Consider the following 19,942-nt stretch of genomic DNA (forward strand, 5'->3'; position numbering starts at 1 on the left):
ACCCGCAACACACCCAGAAATAGCACGTGCAAAATTATTATTTGCACACGCAAATTAGCGCTCGTTATTTGGGATCTTAGTAGATCAGGCCCCAAATGCGCAAAATGTCAACACCTCTCACATTGCTATTTTTGCTTTACTTCTGTGCAAGAGGGTGGAGACTTGTCATCCGTCTTTACACACAGACAGTAGTTTAGACAATTCCTTTTCTTATAACGACTGTCTTTGATGTGTTTGACTGTCTCCCACACTCTGAAGAAAGTCCTTGCTTCAAGGCCTGTTTTGACTAATAAGGCCAAAATAAACTCCAACATCCTCTTACTGCAACATGTGGTGTCTGTTTATTATAACTTATTGATGAAGTGTGGTTATGTTGGCCAAGTTATATCTTTTAGTGATTAACTGTACATGAGGTCATGTATTTGTTCTTTATAACAGGGAACAAAGTTGTTTTGATTATTAGCCTAATACCAACAAATATTTCTCTATCATTATTCTGTTGAGTTTAACTTAATGCATTGAGCTATCGATTCCTATTCATCCTAGAACTTACATAAAATACAAATATATAACATATAGATATCAGAATCAGAAATACTTTATTTCATATGATATATTATTAAAGCCCCATAGTCAAAATGTTACTCAACTGTAATTTAAAGTATAATCACTATGTTATTAAATACATTTTAAGTATAAAGTACTGTGTGGATAAAAAGTGTACTGTATGTTGGTGTGTTGCTATTTTCCATGATCTAAAATTGTTGTTAGGCACATCTTTAAGTTGTATTTTAGGGCTGTAGTTGTTTAAGGTTATGCTACATTTCCAGATGGTCATTTATGAGATCAATATACATACACTGTATCTTTTATGTTGCTGTCTACACAGCGCAGATTCTTGGTTTGCAATAACATCTTCAAAGTCTACTCATCATAAGCTAAGAACAATGTCCCTGTTTCTGCTCTCATAGCAAGCATTTATAAGCTATCACAAATTATTATTCAATGTTACTTGTAACTAAAACTTTAAACCAAACTTAGTGGAGTAGTTTTTATAGTGTCTGAAAATCAAAGTAGAGCAGTGGAGTACTTCACTGTTCTACACGTAAACAATGTTTTTCCCCTTTTCTGTTCTATGCATTGATACTGAAGGGAGGTTGTTGACAAGAATAAGAGACTGCTTCTGAAATGACTTCATTCAGGCAGAGAAAGCACTCTTTTGTTAATTATTTTATTGAACACATTAACATCCATGACAAACCCAATTAGCCATTGTAATTGATGAGTAACCCAGAGCGATTACATTAGAAAGTGAAGAGCAGAAAATTCCCACAGTTAGTCCATTATAACATGAGCTCTATGACAGAAACTCTTCTAATCCTTTAGGGGAATAAGTGCACTTTACAGATATCCTACAGCCTAAATAGTAGGAAAGTGTCAAAATCTAATTCAAAATCAATCCCGAACATTTTGCCAATACAAACGAATTGGGAAAACCCTGGGATGTACTGCAGCACTAAAACAAATAAAGTAGGAAGAGAATAAAAGAGAAATTGATGTAAGAACATCTCTGTAAAACCACAACTAGATATACTGTATTGTACAATTTATTTGAGCAGTACCACACTGGACTTAACTTAATAAACAATCCCAGTGTAATTATTTTCAATCTGAACTTAACCATCAGTGAAAACACCTTGGTTAGTGAAAATAGTACAAATTTAGCCAGCAAAATCTTAACTTGGGTAGCATTTTCCAGACATTTAATCACAAGATGCTTTCAGAACCAAGAGATATATAAAAGAAATGACAACAGGCAGATAAAAATACAAGCCAAATTTTGAAATTAATCTATGCCAATGTACATGTGATTCACATTATACACAATGACGCAACCTGCAGAGTGAAAGGTCCTTTAAACTCACTCTGATGGAAAAAGGGAGACAAAATGTTTTTGCCATGAAAGCCAGGGAGGCAGCAGGGTCAGGAGGAATAAACAGATATTTATAGACCCGCCAGCAACTGACCTATGCCTGTTACATCCTGTGTAGACCAGCTCAAACCTGGAAAATGTGACCAGAATGACTGAGATTCTCCAAGAACTTGAGTATTTCCAGGGTTGGCACCAAGTATTGGAATCCGCAAACCATTACAGCAGTGAGGCAACGCCCTCAGTAACTTTCATTTTTTATGCCAGTGCTTATGGTAACAGTGCAAATATTATCTTACCGATGACAAGCAAGACCATGCGTGATGGTGACTAAGGTTATGGTACCAATGTAAAGCAGAGCTAGTCAGTGCTCGGATGCCAGAAATCTGGATTCAAGTCTTGAACAGATCTGGATGTTATCCATTCAAAACCAAATCCAGTTTTAACCAAACCATCTTTGCATAAAAAAATCTTAAAGTTAAATAATGTAGATTGTTCTTGACAGCTGCAGGTAAGGAAGCAACACGAGAACACAACTAATGATGTCATCTGTTGCACATCAAAGAGCACATGTTGACTGATGCCGCTTTACTGTTAAAGGCTACTACATGCAATCCAATATAATTCAGTCAGATCAACATCTAAACAAAGTAGTTTGAGTATCATGTACCTGAGAAGTATGGCTATTATTTACTCATGTTGCCATGCAAAGGTTTAACTGTTAATTGTAGCTTATTAAAAAGAATGTCTGCGTGTGATTGGCGTCCGATATTTCCCATCATGTCCGATTTATTATTAACAGCTTTGCAGCGATGAGGGAAGTCGTAATAGTGGTTTAAATAATGTACTTAAGAATATCATCTTCTAATATGTACCACTAATAGGGTTTAGTACTTGAACATAAGTGTGCATACGCCTTAACCTAAGAATATCAAATGATCTAAATTTGCCCGATAGATTCATCCCCATCATGAGCACACCACTGGTGAACCACATTGTGGAAAGAATACTTCTATTATTCCATTCTGATGTATGACTGGCCTTTAATTCTTTGAGGGCATCATTCTTTCTTGCACAAACGTAATTATATGATGATAAGTCTTCAACCCAAATATGTCGACTTTCCCTACACTTGTGTTAATATTGATCCAAATTTAAAGGTGGAACCCTTGCTTTCACATGCTGTTATATACAATAAAACCAGAACATATTAAATCAATAGAAGAAGTGAAAACTCATTCCTTTAAATTGTCTGGTATCGCTGAAATGACTGTTGTAATGATGTTAATTGGATGTTATTGTACATAAAACACTAAATGTTACATTCCTGTTTTAAACAGCAGTGTCAAACGACTCAACTCAAACAACCTGAATCTCTATGCAGTAAGTGCACAATGTAAAGTAAAAAGTGCAAATTCACAGAGATGAAAAATAAGGAAAACATAAAATATGAGTGCAGCTTGTACATCACAAAACTGATGACCTACCAAAGTTAAATTTTGACTCATTTTGTTACTATATACACATTACTGTTACTTTTTGCTAGTGTTGTCATTGATTTACTCACCATAAAAGCTTGAAAGTGTACAGCTATTGTTTTACAATGAGGATAGTATACTTAAGCACTATGTGGACGTGCAGATAAAATGCAGGAAGTAGAGATCCATTTGGGGTGTGGTGATAGGGAGGATAATTGTTTTTACTGGAGAAGGAGCATGCTGGACAGTAGTACACAAAGAGAAGTGAAGAGCTGCATCATCCCGTAGCTCGGGGAGCTGTTTCCAGCTGGCATGGATTGTTGTTCAGCTTTTCGTTTCTGCAGAAATTGCTTGGAGTATTCCATGTACCGTTCGACACAGCGCCGGATCTTCACTTGCTCAATTAGAGCTGGGTATCCAATCTCTTCGATACTAACAGTGTCGTCATCTTCATCATCACCACCCTGACTTTTAGTGGCGGGGGAGGAGCTGCCCTGACCTTTAAGAGGGGTGGTCTCATTCATGCACTTATCAACGTAGGTATCGTATGAATCTGCCCGAGGCGGGGGCTTGAACTCATAATCACGACCATAGTCTTTTTGGTCTGTGGATTGTGTGCCGTAGCGGCGGTACATGTAGTTGTTGTAGTACTGCTCTTCTTCAGGATTGCGGAAGTTGAAATGTGGTCGAGGAAAGCGCCCCAGTCCATATCCGACAGCCATTCCAGCCACCGCACCAACACCGGCAGCTAACATGGCTTTTTTAGCAAAACCTGACGACTTAGGCTGGTATCCCATATTCTGAACTGAACGAGAGAAAGGGGATCCTCCCCCATAACCTCCTCCATAGCCTCCTCCTCCAAAGCCTCCTCCACCATAGCGGGGACTGAGAATCTTATTATTTGGGTTCCAGTTGGGGTAACCACCTGGATAACCACCACCATGCCCACCGCCATACCCACCGCCATATCCCCCCCCATAACCGCCCCCATAACCACCAGGATTCACACCACCCTGACCCCAACCCTGCCCTGTGTTACCCCCTCTGGCTGGGTAACCCCCCGCTGGGTAACCCCCCGCTGGGTAACCACCCGCTGGATAGCCGCCTGCTCCTGGGTTCTGATTGGGATAGTTCCTTGCTGGATATTGGTTGGGGTAATTTCCTCCAGCAGGATACTGGTTAGGATATCCTCCTTGGTTGGTACCAGCTCTGCCTGGGTACTGATTGGGATAACTTCCACCTGCTGGATAGCCTCCAGCAGCTGGATAATTCCCTCTCCCTGGGTTTTGGTTTGGAGACCCTGCTGGGTACCCACCTGCTGCTGGATACCCTCCAGCAGGGTTCTGGTTTGGATACCCTCCAGCAGGGTTCTGGTTTGGATACCCTCCAGGATTGGCTCTTCCAGGATACTGGTTGGGGTAACCACCAGCTCCTGGATTACCTGCAGGGTTTTGTCTTGGGTAGCCTCCTGGATTAGTGTTGCCAGCTCCTGGATAACTTCCACCACCAGGATATGGATTGGGGTTTCGATTGGGACTTTGTGGCTGCCTTGGGTAGTTTCCCGGCTGAGAGCTGGATGGTTTTGATTGTGTCCCACCCCTGTTGCTGGAGGAGGATGATGATGATGTTTTTCTGCTGCTGCTACTGCTACTGCTGCTGCTGCTGCTGCTGCTGCTGCCTTTCTTGGCCCATGTTGATTCAGTGTTCAAGAGAAATATGGCTAGGAGGACCAAAAGCGTGAACTCATACAACCTCCCCATCATAGCCCTGAAGAGAGAAATGTTTAAAGATGATAATCAAACACAATCAAGCAACATGAACACAAACATGGCTCGCCCTGTTGTTGACACAGCTAACATGAGCTACCCAGCTTGGTCAATGACGAGCGAAGCAGCATCATGTTACCCTTTCTGAGCAAAGTGAGAAACGAAAGGCTATGATGTTAAATATCTCTTAATTTATATTTTTCTATGAACCATTAAATAGAAGCAAATGTTCTAATATAGACCTTTAAAACAGTCGGGTTTGGCACTCAAACACCATCCCCTATCATCTGGTTAATCTAAAAAGAAAATAAATAATCAATTGGCTCGCCCTATTTATTAGGATTACTGATGGAGGACATGATTATTATTATTCTAACTAACATTTTCTGCGTTTGCACCACTCTTGTTCATACATAATCTTAACAAACACGTTAAATATCACCTCTAACTGTCGATCAATGCACGGTGCGAATGTTACCTCATCGACGCTAACCACAAACAGTTACGTAACACCATTATTTGTGATTATTTACCTTGCACTGAGGCCTTGTATCTGGATATTTCGATTGGAAATCGTCTGAAATGCTTCGTGGTCCTCTCTCCCTCTCCAAGCGCCGTTATAGTTCCAGGCTCTCTGTCACTGTGGAGTCCTCTAATCTGGGTGCGCTCGTTTAAACACGAATCGAGCACCCTCCGGAGGACAGGGGCGGGGACACTTTGCTGCAATCTCTGTAGATGTCATATTTTCACAGTCCCACATCTCTCTCTTTATTATTATTTACCAAGTAATTATTGGCAAAGACCACAGCTATGTCTTGTTTTATCCGAACTCTCGACTAAACAAAGATGACAGGCAGTGGTGGACAATAACAGAGTAAATCTACTTAAGTACATTTTTTGGGTATCTGTACTTTACATGAGTATTATGTTTAGGTGGATCTTATGACTTTTACTCCACTACATTCAGAAGACAATTATTGTACTTTTTACTCCACCACATTTCTATCAGTGCTCTAGTTACTCACTACATTAGCTTTGAAATCAGCTCATGAATTTCCTTCTCTATTCTGAAATCTGATTCTAAGACAGTAAAATGTGTTTGTGTAGTTCTGTTTGTCTCAGTGGTTTAGTCATGCCTGTATATCGTGCGTCTCCAGGGTTGAATGTGGGACAAACAGAGCAAATTTCACTCAGATCAGGCAGTTCATGTAGAGGTGGTAATGATGGCTATAATTCTCCACCTGAGCACCCATGGCCATATCTTCAGCCTGTGTTAGAGGTTTTTGAAATGAAGAATGATACTTATCGTTTGAAATGTTCTCCCTGTTTCCCACTCTGCCCAAACATACAAACATTCACTGTCCAACCATAGAAAGTGTGCTGAGCTCTTTATTTACAGTCTATGGTTGAGCTACGTAACATTTGTTTTACTCCAGATGAACATTTCAAACTAAGTAGTCTGTGCTTGGAGTAACTTAGTTTCTGTTTTTATTCCAAGTATAGTTTTAAGAGATTTCAAGTAAGGGTTTCTAAATAAACATGATGTAAGCAATTATTTACTGCACTTCTGTATTGTGAAAATACAACATTTTGAGATTTTTTAAGAAGTACTTTGAATACTTAACTATTTTTAAAAGGAAGTACTTCAGTACTTTAACTCAAGTAATAATTTGACAGAGCAACTTTCACTTGTATTGGAGTAATATTTGGCATGGAGTATATACTTGGACAAGTGGTGGACAATGTACACAGCTTCATTACTGAAGTCAAAGTATAGATACTCCATGTCAAATATTACTCCAATACAAGTGAAAGCTGTTCTGCCAGATTATTACTTGAGTTAAAGTACTGAAGTATTTGCTTTTAAAAATACTTAAGTATACAAAATACTTTTTTAAAAATCTCTAAACGTTCTATTTTTAAAATATACAAGTGCAGTCAAGAATACATAGGAGTACATTCTGTTACATTGTGTTTATCTAGAAAACATTACTTGAAATCTCTAAAAACTATACCATGGAATAAAAACAGAAACTAAGTTTCTCCAAGCAAAGACAACTTAGTTTCAAATGTTCATCTGGAATGAAACAAATGTTCTATAGCTCAACATGCTTTCTCAGGTTGGACAGTGAATGTTTGTATGTTTAGGCAGAGTTGGAAACAGGGAGAACATTTTAAATGATACGTATCATTCTTCATTTCAAAAACCTCTAACACAGGCTGAAGATATGGCCATGGGTGCTCAGGTGGAAAATTTTAGCCATCATTACCACCTCTAAATGAACTGCCTGATCTGAGTGAAATTTGCTCTGTGTTTGCTCAACGTTCAACAGTGGGATCAGATTTCAGAAAAGAGATGGAAATTCATGAGCTGACTTCAAAGCAAAAGTAGTGAGTAACTAGAGCATTGATAGAAATGTAGTGGAGTAAAAAGTACAATAATTGTCTTCTGAATGTAGTTAGGTAAAAGTAATAAGTTCCCCCAAAAAATAATACTCAAGTAAAGTACAGATACTCAAAAAATGTACTTAAGTACTTTACTCAAGTAGATATACTTTGTTACTGTCCACCACTGATGATAGGTAGCTTCAACTCAACTCAACTCCAAATCACAAACATTATTGTCATTCATCTGGATAGCTTATACAGCTGAACGAAATTTTGTTTCTCACGTGGCATGTGCAAAGCAGTGCAAGTGTAAATAAACGACAGACAAACAATACACTGACAACAAAGACAGAATATAAAAACAAGATGAAACAACAACATGAGGACAGACTAGAAAGGGCTGACTATATGAGTTAAACTAAACTAAACTAAATATGGATAATGGAGGGAATAGATAAATAGGTAAATAGATAAAACAGAGATTGTCAAGGTTAATCGTTATAAAAAAAGTTATTACTAAAACTGTGGATACTAAAGTTCTTTTCAATCATTTAATTAGATGTATAATTAATAAAAAAGGTAACATATTAAAGGTAGGCCCGTTGGTGCTAATATTGATACCTTACCGCCTCTAACTTCCCACCGTCAGTTCCGGTGAGGTAAATCGAATGCGCATCCAAAGCCTGCGCAGTTCAATCGTGCCGAGCTCGCGACAGGTCTGGGTGCTGCGGTCTCGCGGTCTTCTCTGTTATTGGATGGCGTCCTGACGTCACGGTTGTAAACGGTCAAACACCCGTATGAACTCGCAGCTGTTTGTCCACAGAGCAAACATGTCGGGAAGGAGAGAGCCGAGCGGAGGGACTTCACATACGACATGCTCACCTGAGTCCTAAAGGTTCACCGGACAACCACGTCGGTTGCTTTTTTATGCGAGTGAGAAACTGCTGGAGCCACGTTACTATTCTTATTTTGACGGAAGCGTGACAGTTGGGAACGAATGGACGGATAAAGACAGAGTCGGGGCTTGAATTGAAGAAGCAGGCGGCCGGGTAGGGACAGAGGGGGTCCAGCGTGTGTGTGCTCTAAACAAGACGGGGTAGCTCCTTGATAGGGGATGTTATCCGTACTGTCTTATGGCAGACTGGTAGCCAGGGCTGTCCTTGGCGGACTCTCTCAGACGGACGGTCGGGACTACAGCCTGATCAGCGCCAGCTATGGTTTTGGTAAAGACTTTCGAAAAGGGATCCTGAAGAAAGGGATGTGCTACGGAGATGATGCCTGCTTCATTGCGCGGCACAGGGCAGCTGATGTTTTGGGTAAGCGCATTGGCATTTATAATACAGTTTTAAGCTTTTATAAACACATCAACACCCCTCTGTGCTTAGGTGACCTTCAGCTAGCTGGCCTGCACGTGCAGGGACCCCTCTGATGAAAACACAACAGCCCCCACCCCTCACCGCCTCACAGAACCATAACTTTTATCATCATGCAACCATCAATGGATCCTCTTTACGCGTTTGGGGAGCTGGGGGAAACGATTGCTGGTGTCTTAAATTTAGCTGTCACCATGTTATTTTGTGCCCAGGCTGCGATTCTGTGACCATAGCTATAGATTTAATGTGAAACGCCGAATGACCTTTCACCTAGATGAGCTCCACCTGAAGAATACACAGCTCTAATTGAAGATATTGAACTTGTAACACCAGGAGATATAGATACGCTTGATTAAAGGTCTAAAGAACAAGAAAAGCCCATTGTCCAGCGTGTCAGACTCATTACTACAATGTCTTGCAAAGGTCAGAATGGTTGAGTATGGAGGCAGCCATGTTGCTAATAGCGTCAGTAGCCTGCTAGCCTAGCTAAGTGTAATTGCTTTGTCCTCCTCTTTGCCGACACGACAGTCTCAGATTTCCCTGAATCACGTTGTGTTTTTGTAGCAATTTATTGTTTTAAATGATTATACTAACAACAAAAAGTAAAAATAGCAACTTCAACGGTACAAAATATCCATAGGCTTCACGTGTTGTTACACATGACAACATTAATAAGGGTAATAGTGAAATCTGAATCAGAAAATCACCAGAAGAAGCAGGTCTGGAAGATGTCATGGGATTCACGGGACACGTTTTCCATTTTAGTTTCGTTCTGAGGTGTAAAATACGTGCAGTGCATATAGAAAATGAAAAGTCAGTGCATAATAACTGCGTACTAATCATCCTATCTGTTGAAACAAATGTTGTCTTCTATTTTGAAAAGAAACGTCAGAAAATGCAAAGTGAAGACAACTGAATAAGAAATATGATCAAGACTGATGAACATAAAACAACTGATCCAAAACTCCAGAGAGGCACAGTAAAAATAAAAGGCGTTTTTCGACCGCAGGAACTCTGCCCGGAACTAGGGACTTTACCCCTGAACTACGTGCGTTTTGACCGGAGGAACCAGGGTCTAAATTTGGTAGATAATCTCCCCCTTGAAAAGCCCCTGCTTGGGCGGTAGTACTTTTCAAAGGTCCTGGGGCTTTCGGTTGATCGTAACAGTGTTTGTGGAGTTTACACAGTTGTTGAAACACAGAGGGAGTTCCTGGGAATGCATACTAGTTTAATTTTTTATTAAGATTTCAAAATATTATTTAATATATACAATATTTTCACGACCTGATTTGCACAATCCACCCGGGACTTCAGCTCACGGTTGAAACGCAGACAACAATGGGAGCAGAGGAACCTTTTACTTCCGGGGAAAGTAGTCCTGGGGGCTAAAAGATCCCTGAACTCTTGGTCGAAATGCACCTATTGATACTTTGATGCCTCTTAAGACTAATATAACAAATACAACCATTTAATGTACATTGTTATCACTTTATAACAAAGATCATTACATTGTTAAGGATGCACACCTGAGATTGGTGGCTAAAGAGGTATTGTTATTGTCCCCTAGCTCAAGACATAATATCACATTATTGTTGCTTCTCTTGTCTATTACTGAGGAACATTTTTCTGCACAGTGGTGTCATAAGAATAGAAGCTGTCATTTAGGTGAATCTCTCCTGACACATAGACATTCTGACAGATACAGACAAAGCTGTGGAAGGCACGACTGTATATTCTGCATTTCTATAAGTAAATAAAAAACTGTAAAGGTGTGGTTTGAAGATAAATGTTGTGGTGCTATTATCAATTCGACTATTCCTCCTATTGGCAGCTCTTACTGTCTAGAAATCTTGATTGAAAGGTTTTTTTTTATGTAGGATGGTGAGTGATGCAATGCTACGTTTGAGGACTGTTGGCTCTTTGACTTAATGTAATTAAATAATTGCAAATACAGCAAAATCATCCATTACCATTCCTGGTCATTCATATGTTGGCAACTTTTCAATTAACCTTTGTTGCCCTTACGCCTTCCCATCTAATGTGTCATTTGATGAATATAACAGCTTACTATTATAATGCTGGTAACATGACATGTTTATTTTGCCCTCTCAGTATTGGTGCTTTGCATCGATGCCAGAAAGTATTGACTCCTTTTTTATTATTGATTTATATTACCAGTCTTTCAGTGGTAACTAGTTATCATTTGGGTTTTGAGATAAGAGTTATCTCTTTATTATCTCAAATGAATATTCAGTTAAATACCAAAAAGACGAGACATCAAATTTGCGTCGCTGGACCCAGAAAGTTTAGGCATCATGTCTGGAGAAATGACTCAAACTGTGGGTAACTTGTTAGAAGAGAGATTATTAATTGCCTGACTGTCTCCATATTAATCCATCAACTTGCTGTTTAACCCTTTCAGTGCCTCCAATACTTATGTCATACACCATATATAACAGATGGGATAACAATTCTTTTTGTTTTGGGTAGCAACAAAAGAGCGAACATTTATAAAAATGAAATTTCCATTTTGTCAATCAGGTGTTGCAGATGGCGTCGGTGGTTGGCGAGACTACGGCGTCGACCCGTCTCAGTTCTCAGCCACCTTAATGAGAACCTGTGAGCGACTTGTTAAGGAGGGACGCTTCACTCCGAGTAATCCAGTGGGCATCCTGACATCTGGATACTATGAGCTTCTACAGAACAAAGTCCCCCTGCTAGGTGAGTACACACGCACAGTAAAAACAACACAGATGAAATATTCAGTAACACATGAAGTCAGTGGTGGAGTGAGTCATGTTTCCAGTGTGAGCAGCCATACTCTGAGAAATAAATAACATAGCTGCAGAATGAGTCAGACTGTGGATAGTGGATTTGCTTAGCAAAATGCACGACTCCTTGCTCATGCATATCGTCCTTTAAATTAGAGATTAACTTTGTTTGTTTTTGGTAGAAAGGTACATTAAAGATGGGGGAACATTACTCAAGAATTCTGTTGTTGCTTTTTAAACAAATTCACAAAGTGTATGGTAAAACTCTGCATTCCCCTTCCCCTTCTCTTTTATCCCCAAATATGAGACAGAAAGTCATACTACTTTAATTTATTGCTTCAACTCTGGAATAGAATTTTGCAAGTACTGGAGGTCAGGTATTATTTAGATACAAGAGCAAGAAAAGGAAAGGGAAAAAAAATACACAGACCAGTAAAAGAAAGGGGTACATACATTTAAAAACAAAGAGACAACCTTATTTGGGTTTATTGATGGCAATCGGAGGTATTTTCAGTTAGAAACACAGTGACGGCCCCTTTGTATCTTGAAAATGTATGTTTGGGCACTGAATTGAAGCTTCAGAATATTTATGTGTGGGTTGTTAGTTACTATTGATCCGGGCTATGACCTGCATCCTACTTAGTGATGTAATACCGGTGAGGTAACTAACTAACTGAATCCGGCTGTATTTTGTTATGACACTTGGAAGTTGAGACTTGGTGACCTTGTGGGGCTAAACATGCTGGGTGAGCATTTTAACCCCATCCCAGACGTGAGAAAGGTCAAGAATCCATCTATAGCCGACAGTGCAGGAGGGTAAGACGGGGTTTTAAAAAGTGTGCACATGTCACACATGTGACCAAGGTTGCATATCTTCTGGACATCAGTATCCCTGAAACTCAGCCAGCGCTGACTCTAAATGTTAACCTCCTCCCCCTGGTCACGCTGTTTGTCAAGTGGCCTACTTTTATTTTGGAAAGCTTTGACAAGGTCTGCGTTTGACCCTCACTGCTCAAGGTTGCTCAGACTGTTGACACCAAAAGCAACCGTCACTGGGGATCTGGGACGAGCACGGCCCATGACCTTTGTGTTTGTTTTCCTTTGCTTTTCTTATTACAAGGCCTCTAGAAAGTCGCATAAGGTGCACCCTGCATTGATGTTCTGGTTAAGCTGCATTCAAAGGTAGGGAAGCGCATTCTGTCAGGGAGGAAATATGAATCAAATTGGATTGTTTCCTCTATGTCTGCAGTCCAAAGCAGGGGAGAACTTTCTATCAGGTTGTTTTGTTCATCAAAATTGTCTCCTGCCCCTTTCTATGCAGTAACAGACAGGGCAACATATCCTGTCAGGTGGGATATATGTATCAAATTAGACCTCTACTTCTATATAGGCAGTAACAAATAGGGTAGCACATTCCAATTGGCAGGAAAGACATGTCAAAAGTGGACTTCTACCTCTAGGAATACAATTTAGAATAGAGGTTAAAAACAGTTTCCACCTTTATATATGCTCAGGAAGCACATTTTTTCATGGAGGAATCAGAATTGACCGTTACCTCATAGCTCTTTCAAGAAATGCAGCACACTCGATCAGGTCTATTCTGTCAATGCTATTTGAAATACAGTAGGTTCATTTTTAAGGTTTGGAATAACCATCAAAATAGACTGCAAAGCATGAATTAAAGTCCAAGCACAGACTTTCAGAGAAGGTTATGCAACAGACTAAAATGAATTGCCTCTCCATGATCCACAAAAGCAATCCAGTTCATTAGCATCAAGACTGACTATTTCTGTAACCACTGCAGAAGGGTAGGTGTCAGACAAGACAATTCACAGCCGCTATAGAGACAGCATTTAAAAACTTTTTCCACAGCAGATATTCACAATGAGGGATTTATTTGATTGTTTTAACTTTGACTTTTATTCATCTTATTTTCGGCAGATGAATGGATGCAGGCAGTTGACTCTTATTTTGCGAAGCACTTCCGTATCCTTACTTCCGGTCAATGGTAAATGCCAGTAGCTTGACTAATTCAAAGCCTATAGAGCAACAAATCTCTCGAAAAGGGATGTCTTCAAGGAAAATGGGAATTATGTGTGCCGTCAGAGGATGTCACAACAGCTGGTACAAACGGAAAAAGGCTAAGCCACACAACAACGAATATTTTAAACCGGATGTCCGGCACAAAACTCTGAAGTACGTCGTAGCTTTACCTCCGCATAAAAAAATAAGGTGAATAAGGAAGCTGTAGCTAATGTGTACCCCTGTATCCACACAGGGTGCCAAGAGCAATGCAAATCATACGTTTTCACAGCACCTTAAAGCCTGTGTGTTTATTCTTTTGTGTTGTTTGTTGTTTGTTATCAAATGTGTTATCATGTGGATGACCTCCTTTCTCTCTCTTTGTTCTCAGGGAGCAGCACAGCCTGTATCGTCGTCCTGGACCGACGAAGTCACCGGCTACACACGTGCAACCTCGGTGACTCCGGTTTCCTGGTGGTTCGAGGCGGAGAGGTAGTTCATCGCTCAGACGAGCAGCAGCACTATTTTAATACACCCTTCCAGCTGTCAATCGCTCCCCCGGGAGCTGAAGGGGTGGTGCTCAGCGACAGGTCAGTTGCTCAGTGTTTAATACATTCAAGTCAGGTAGTAGAAAGAAAGAAGTCTGTGTACACTAGAATATGTTTGTTTTTTGGTAGCTCTACAACACAAAGCCCAGGATACTTTTAATGTTACAAGGTTTTCCAAAGCAAATCATTAAAAACTGGAGTTTTATTTGAACTTTGCTCTAAATTATTGTTCAGATTGAAACTGTATTTGTCAGATTATGCCTGATCCTCATATGTGGGCTGTAAACCTTCAGGCAGTGTTTGTGGAACAACCTAGAACTGCTTTGGTGTCACACCCTGAGCCAAGCTTGGCTACGCCTCCACATGGCCGCCTTTACCTGATCATCTTTTCTGCCATCGCCCACATGGAAGATCCTCTTATAGTCTGATTATAGATTGGCTTCTTTTTAGTTTACTTTTCTGTGATTTTAAAGGTCAACACTCAGTCTTCTCAAATGGTTTCAAGATCATCACAAGAACTTGTCCACATTTGGAACAGACTGGTTAATTTAACAATATCATCATTAGATTTTTCTAAATGATCTATGGTTGAAGTTCCTCATAAGCATGTTTATAAGAACTATCTTATGATGCTTTACAAACTGTGGCTCCAAACAGCCACAAGCAGTCTCCCCTCGTTTACTTTCTTTGAAAGGGAAGGTCAATTTTGTCATTATCCCACATCTATAAACTTTTATTTAGTTTAAAAAAAAACATGATTTCTTAGAAGTATTTTGTTAACCTTGGAGGCTACATCAATGTTTTAAATAACCTTGACAACCTGTAGTGTTATTCTTATGCCTGCATACAACAAGTTTCATAAATGTGTGTCAGATTGCTCCCCCATGAAGCGATATATTGCACACAAGGTACACAATACATAAGCATGCAGACGGGCTTAACAGGCAATCCTTATAGGTGTCACAATGTGATTCTGACAATGGCAGCCTGATTAACAAGATAAACCTTTAATAATCCATTCAGAGCCGCCTAGTAGTCCTGTTTTTGAATGTAATCCAGTCTGGTGTGAAGCAAAGTCTAATACTTGGCTATCAAACCACCAAATGTTCCATTAAGGAAACTTATACGGCTCCATTATGCCACCTTTAAAATAAAAACTCCCAAGAGACGGCACTGACATAAGGTTCAAGACTCCCAGGACATAAACTTGTCTTTGATTTGGTGCCAGCAAACAGCAAGCCCTCTGACAGCTGACAAGGAAACAGAGGTCAGGCGGTATCCTAGTCAGCTGTCAGATTAAACTCCCACACTACGTCCACCCTCAAGACTTGGCAGAGTGACCACTGACCTGCTTAATTCCATAATGGAAACTGTTGACGGCAGCTCAGACGCTGCGTGCTCCTGTGACTGATCCTGAATTGCCTTCCTGTTTCCCCCCCAGTCCTGAAGCAGCAGACAGCTCCTCCTTTGACGTGCAGCTTGGTGACATCATCCTTACAGCAACCGACGGCCTGTTTGACAACATGCCAGACTACATGATCCTGCAGGAGCTAAAAAAACTCAAGGTATATCACTTCTGAATAACAGCTACAACATGCTTTCACACAGTCTGTTACTATTCATGAAGTTAACACATGAGCATAAAATATACCGCCTCTCATTTTTAATGCTTTTGTTTTTGCTCATTTTAGACTACCAACTATGACAGCATCATGCAGACTGCACAGAGTATTGCAAAGCAAGCTCATGACCTCGCCTATGACCCCAACTATATGTCCCCTTTTGCACAGTTTGCCTGTGATAATGGCCTGAATGTAAGAGGTATGTATACAGAGCTTACAGGTGCTGCAGTGTCCCTTTAACATGTAATCACAAAAATCATGTATTTTTAAGAGCAGTGAAAGCACAATGACCTTATTAATTATCAAAGTACACATCTTATAAAATGTTTTTCCTTTCGTTCAAGCTGCCATTATTAAAGTTTTGTTTTATTATTTACAGATCAGATAAAAGTGTATTATTTTATATAAATTGCATAAAAAATTAAAATAATTCAGTAATGTCATACAGAACTACACAATATTTATTCGCAGGATGCCTCTGTGCAGCTACAAATAGTCCTCTGGAGGAATAGAGGAAGCTGGCTGAAGCTAATTTGAAAGGGAAATGTAATTATTCTCCCAGCATGCATTGCCAGTGAGAATGAAATGCATTAGCAAACTATCCAGGCCTTCTTTGCATGACCTAATGCGAAGCGTTGGCTCAAGTTCCTAACTCTTTTGTCTTGTGTCTGCAGGAGGAAAGCCAGATGACATCACGGTGCTGCTGTCCATTGTGGCTGAATACACAGACTAAAAAAAATGTGTGTGTTTGAGTGTGTGTGTGTGTATGTGCGCACGCGTCTCTGGGGCTGTTCCTTCCTTCCCATCTGCCTAAGTCTTCCACCTGCAGCCCTCCCTAAAACATGCACCGCATCCTGTGGGCTGACAGGCGGGAGGCCCGCCGACACGGCGCACACTCTCTCGCTGCAGGGGCTGACGGCCAGCCGTGTACATCTTTTGTTTTCTTCCTCTGTTTTGCTTCAGTGCTCCAACGGTTGAGGAGAAGCAGGCAGCTAGGACCTTTTTTTTTTTTTTTTCATGTTGATCATGATGCAGGAGGAGGCGAGTACAACGGGCTGCAGCCTCACACGTCTCATTGCGTTACATGATTGGGTGTTTGGTGATGGGACTGTTTGGTTTGACTGGGAGCTTTAAAGCCCTCCTGTTTAAAAAAAAAAGTGAAATAATAAGAGGAGTAAGCCATGGTGTGGATCCTTCAGCGAGTAGCAATAGAGTTGATTTTGGTTTTGAACCTGGCAATCAGTCTCTGCTGTTCCAATCTGTTCCTTGTTGTTATTGTGTTTGATCAAAGCTTGTAGATGGGCCGAGGAAGCTGCTGTTGGATGTGGAGGGGTGTTTTAACAAAAAATGTAGAGTTGGGTTTGGGAATGTGAACGATAGGAGTTTACTAACAAGTAAATACTCAGATTGAAATAACCTGTAAAGGGAAACACACTTGTTGTAGCTTACAGCACACGTGTAGGTTGATCAGTTTCTCGTCACTTTGCTGGGGGATCTGTTGGTGCGCACATCCTGATAAGTTGTAAATATTTTTGTGTCTTTAGGGCTACGTTCCAGCCTTTCTGTTGTATTTGCTTTGGTTGCTAAAGCAAAAAAAGATATTTGGTTACACTTGTGGAAGATGTACACATGCATTCATAAATATATATTTTCTTGTATAGATGTTGAACTTGGAGTGAGCTTTATCTACCCCACACTTCCACTCGCTGAAATGAACAAGTAGATACTGTTATGAGATTGATTGCTGCAGCGTCTGTGTGGGAGGAGGGCAGTGTGCGCGCGTGGAATACATACGAGAATGTTTGGTGTATTTAATGTTGATATTTGTTATTTCACAAAACTGAAGCTAGCATCTGGGAATGCTTGCAATTGCAATGATAGGTCAGGCATGAATTTAAAAGAAGAGATGTATTTTTTTATTTAGTTTTAAAAAGTTAGACTTTGAGTTGGCTGTGTGATGAATGACAAAAAATCCTGCAAATCTTAAGAGTCGTGTGTGTGTGCGTGTGTGGGTGTAATGTGTTCTTATTTCTCAGTTCCTTATTCCCTGTACATTTGTTTGCTGCTTCTCGTGCAGATGTCTGTACTCAACACAGTCACCATGATTGTAACTTGTGTGCTGCATCACATTACATTAATCAAAAACGATGATAATACCGTTCTGCTTGTGAATCCGTCCTTTAAGTCTAACAGCTCACCCAAGTGTTTAGGACAATGTCTTCATAGTCAAAAAAAAGTTGGTGCACCAAAGACACATTTTCTATGTGTATGTGATTACACTTTGTTGTTACAAACATCAAACAGCAATACTGTAAATTCCTCGTGCTCTGAGTTTTGTTTGGTGGCCAGATGTGTGGGTGAAAATGTTCAGCAGGACATGAAAATATATTTTCTATGCTTACAGTTGTTTTATCAGACAAAAGTTGTATCATATTTAAGTTATATGTGACTGGTTGCAACAAAGTACAAGACAGGTTTATGAAACCAAAGAAGGAAAGCCATATTCAAACACATGATTGCTATGTGAGACCTGTTATAATAACATGTTTTTTCCTCATTAGTGGAAACAATGCTATAAAAACTGTCTGTCCTCCCATCTGCACCACTCATTCTGCATGATTTCTGCAAGCACTGGCCCCACTACTCAATGTTTCTTTTGTTCCTGTCTTTAGAACGGTTTACAAATGCTGTACAAAGGTTTTGAACTTGTATTTACTTCAAAGATAGCCCTATATTTGACAGAAAGATGGATCCCACATGCAGAAAGAAGCAGTGGTGAGATAGATAATGGTGCTGTGAATTTAAAGTATGAGGGTGAGCACAGTTTCAGCCTTAACAAATAGCTAGACCTGTAATCGAGGCCTTTCCTGTCATTGCAAGCTTGTGTCATCTCGGTCATGCTGTTCAACACTTGATGTAAACGAAGTCTGCCCGTCTCACTTCTGTAAAGCCGTTCTCAAAGGTGCTTCTGCAGTCCGTATGGTATGATTGTCCTCTTTACAGCAAGCGATGTTTGTGTGTATGAAAGATACACCTATGTCTACTGTGTAACAATGCAGGTCTAATTTCTGTAAATATGTTTTAAAATATGTACAATATTTAAATAAAGAATCTAGTATTTATACTAAACAATGCTTGAGTTTTTTCATTCTTCAATTCAAGGAGTTTTTCATCTGAAGACACAGATTTAGCGTCACAAAAGACCAGCCATGACTTTTTAGTGGTCTGCACCCTCCATATCTGATTGTCAATGTTATGCTCTGACCAGAGGTGGGTAGTAATGAGTTACATTCACTCTGTTACATTTACTTGAGTAGTCTTTTCAAAAAAATGTACTTCTGAGAGTATTTGTTTTGCAGAGTACTTTTTACTCCTACTGAAGTACATTTGTGTTAAAAAAGATGTACTTTTACTTTGTTACATTGGGCTGTCCAGTCGCTACTTTTATCATTCCTTTTTTTCTTCATTTTATATTGTTTTATACTCAGCTGATCTCTCATGCAGCGTCTTCTGATCAAGAGCATAGACTGTAAGTAAAAATGGACAGCGTTGCTCCGCCTCTTCCCATTGTACGGTTCTGAAGCCAAAAAATCCCGCTCCCGGGCGCCGCCATTGTGCAGCCAGGGCCTGTGAAGTCACTGTAACGAGCTCCGCCCTACAGCGTAGCGTCATGCATAAGACGCTGTGTGCCGTTTGACGTTTCCTTCTACGGTGGCTGTGAATCAAAGCAAACCCGGAAGTAAAACACCGTTTTTTAAACTCTAATAACTAACGAAAAATAAACTTTTCAGAAAAAAGAGGCCTTGAACTCAAAACAGTCAAATACTAACTACATATCACCACAGCATACGGATATGAGAAACATTCGTACCACGTGTATTTATTTTTTAAAGTTTGACTGCTCCCCCAGATGGATTTTTTAAAATTACATCAGGCTAGGAATGTAAAACATTAGACAATCATTATACATTCTGGTATTACTTATTTAGCCATACAGTGGATATCAAAAGACTACACATCCCTGTTAAAATGTCAGATTATGTG

At 40.0% G+C, this 19,942-nt stretch overlaps 2 protein-coding genes across 2 annotated transcripts; one reads left to right on the top strand and one right to left on the bottom strand.

Moving 5' to 3' along the window:
* Positions 1-1,214: 1,214 nt before the first annotated feature.
* LOC117830923 (glycine-rich cell wall structural protein 1.8-like) lies at positions 1,215-8,307 on the bottom strand. Its single transcript, XM_034709277.1, has 3 exons — positions 8,189-8,307; positions 5,708-5,903; positions 1,215-5,175 (listed from the first exon to the last, which is right to left on the bottom strand). The coding sequence occupies exon 3, from the start codon at positions 5,169-5,171 to the stop codon at positions 3,630-3,632; it is 1,542 nt and encodes a 513-aa protein (XP_034565168.1). The 5' UTR covers positions 5,172-5,175; positions 5,708-5,903; positions 8,189-8,307; the 3' UTR covers positions 1,215-3,629.
* LOC117830924 (protein phosphatase PTC7 homolog) lies at positions 8,286-19,027 on the top strand. The gene is made up of 6 exons (XM_034709278.1): positions 8,286-8,878; positions 11,477-11,656; positions 14,120-14,318; positions 15,718-15,841; positions 15,968-16,097; positions 16,573-19,027. Exons 1-6 carry the CDS (start codon positions 8,677-8,679, stop codon positions 16,629-16,631), a joined length of 894 nt encoding a protein of 297 aa, XP_034565169.1. The 5' UTR covers positions 8,286-8,676; the 3' UTR covers positions 16,632-19,027.
* Positions 19,028-19,942: the final 915 nt, after the last annotated feature.

The sequence above is a fragment of the Notolabrus celidotus genome, chromosome 19 (assembly GCF_009762535.1).
Source record: "Notolabrus celidotus isolate fNotCel1 chromosome 19, fNotCel1.pri, whole genome shotgun sequence".
Taxonomy (NCBI): domain Eukaryota; kingdom Metazoa; phylum Chordata; class Actinopteri; order Labriformes; family Labridae; genus Notolabrus; species Notolabrus celidotus.

Bases quoted from the DNA above. Each gene is read 5' to 3' on its own strand.
- LOC117830923 (XM_034709277.1), bottom strand. From the start codon at position 5,171: ATGATGGGGAGGTTGTATGAGTTCACGCTTTTGGTCCTCCTAGCCATA.
- LOC117830924 (XM_034709278.1), top strand. From the start codon at position 8,677: ATGTTATCCGTACTGTCTTATGGCAGACTGGTAGCCAGGGCTGTCCTT. The intron at 14,319-15,717 runs GTCAGTTGCTCA...TTTCCCCCCCAG, and splicing joins GGGGTGGTGCTCAGCGACAG to TCCTGAAGCAGCAGACAGCT. The intron at 16,098-16,572 runs GTATGTATACAG...TTGTGTCTGCAG, and splicing joins TAATGGCCTGAATGTAAGAG to GAGGAAAGCCAGATGACATC.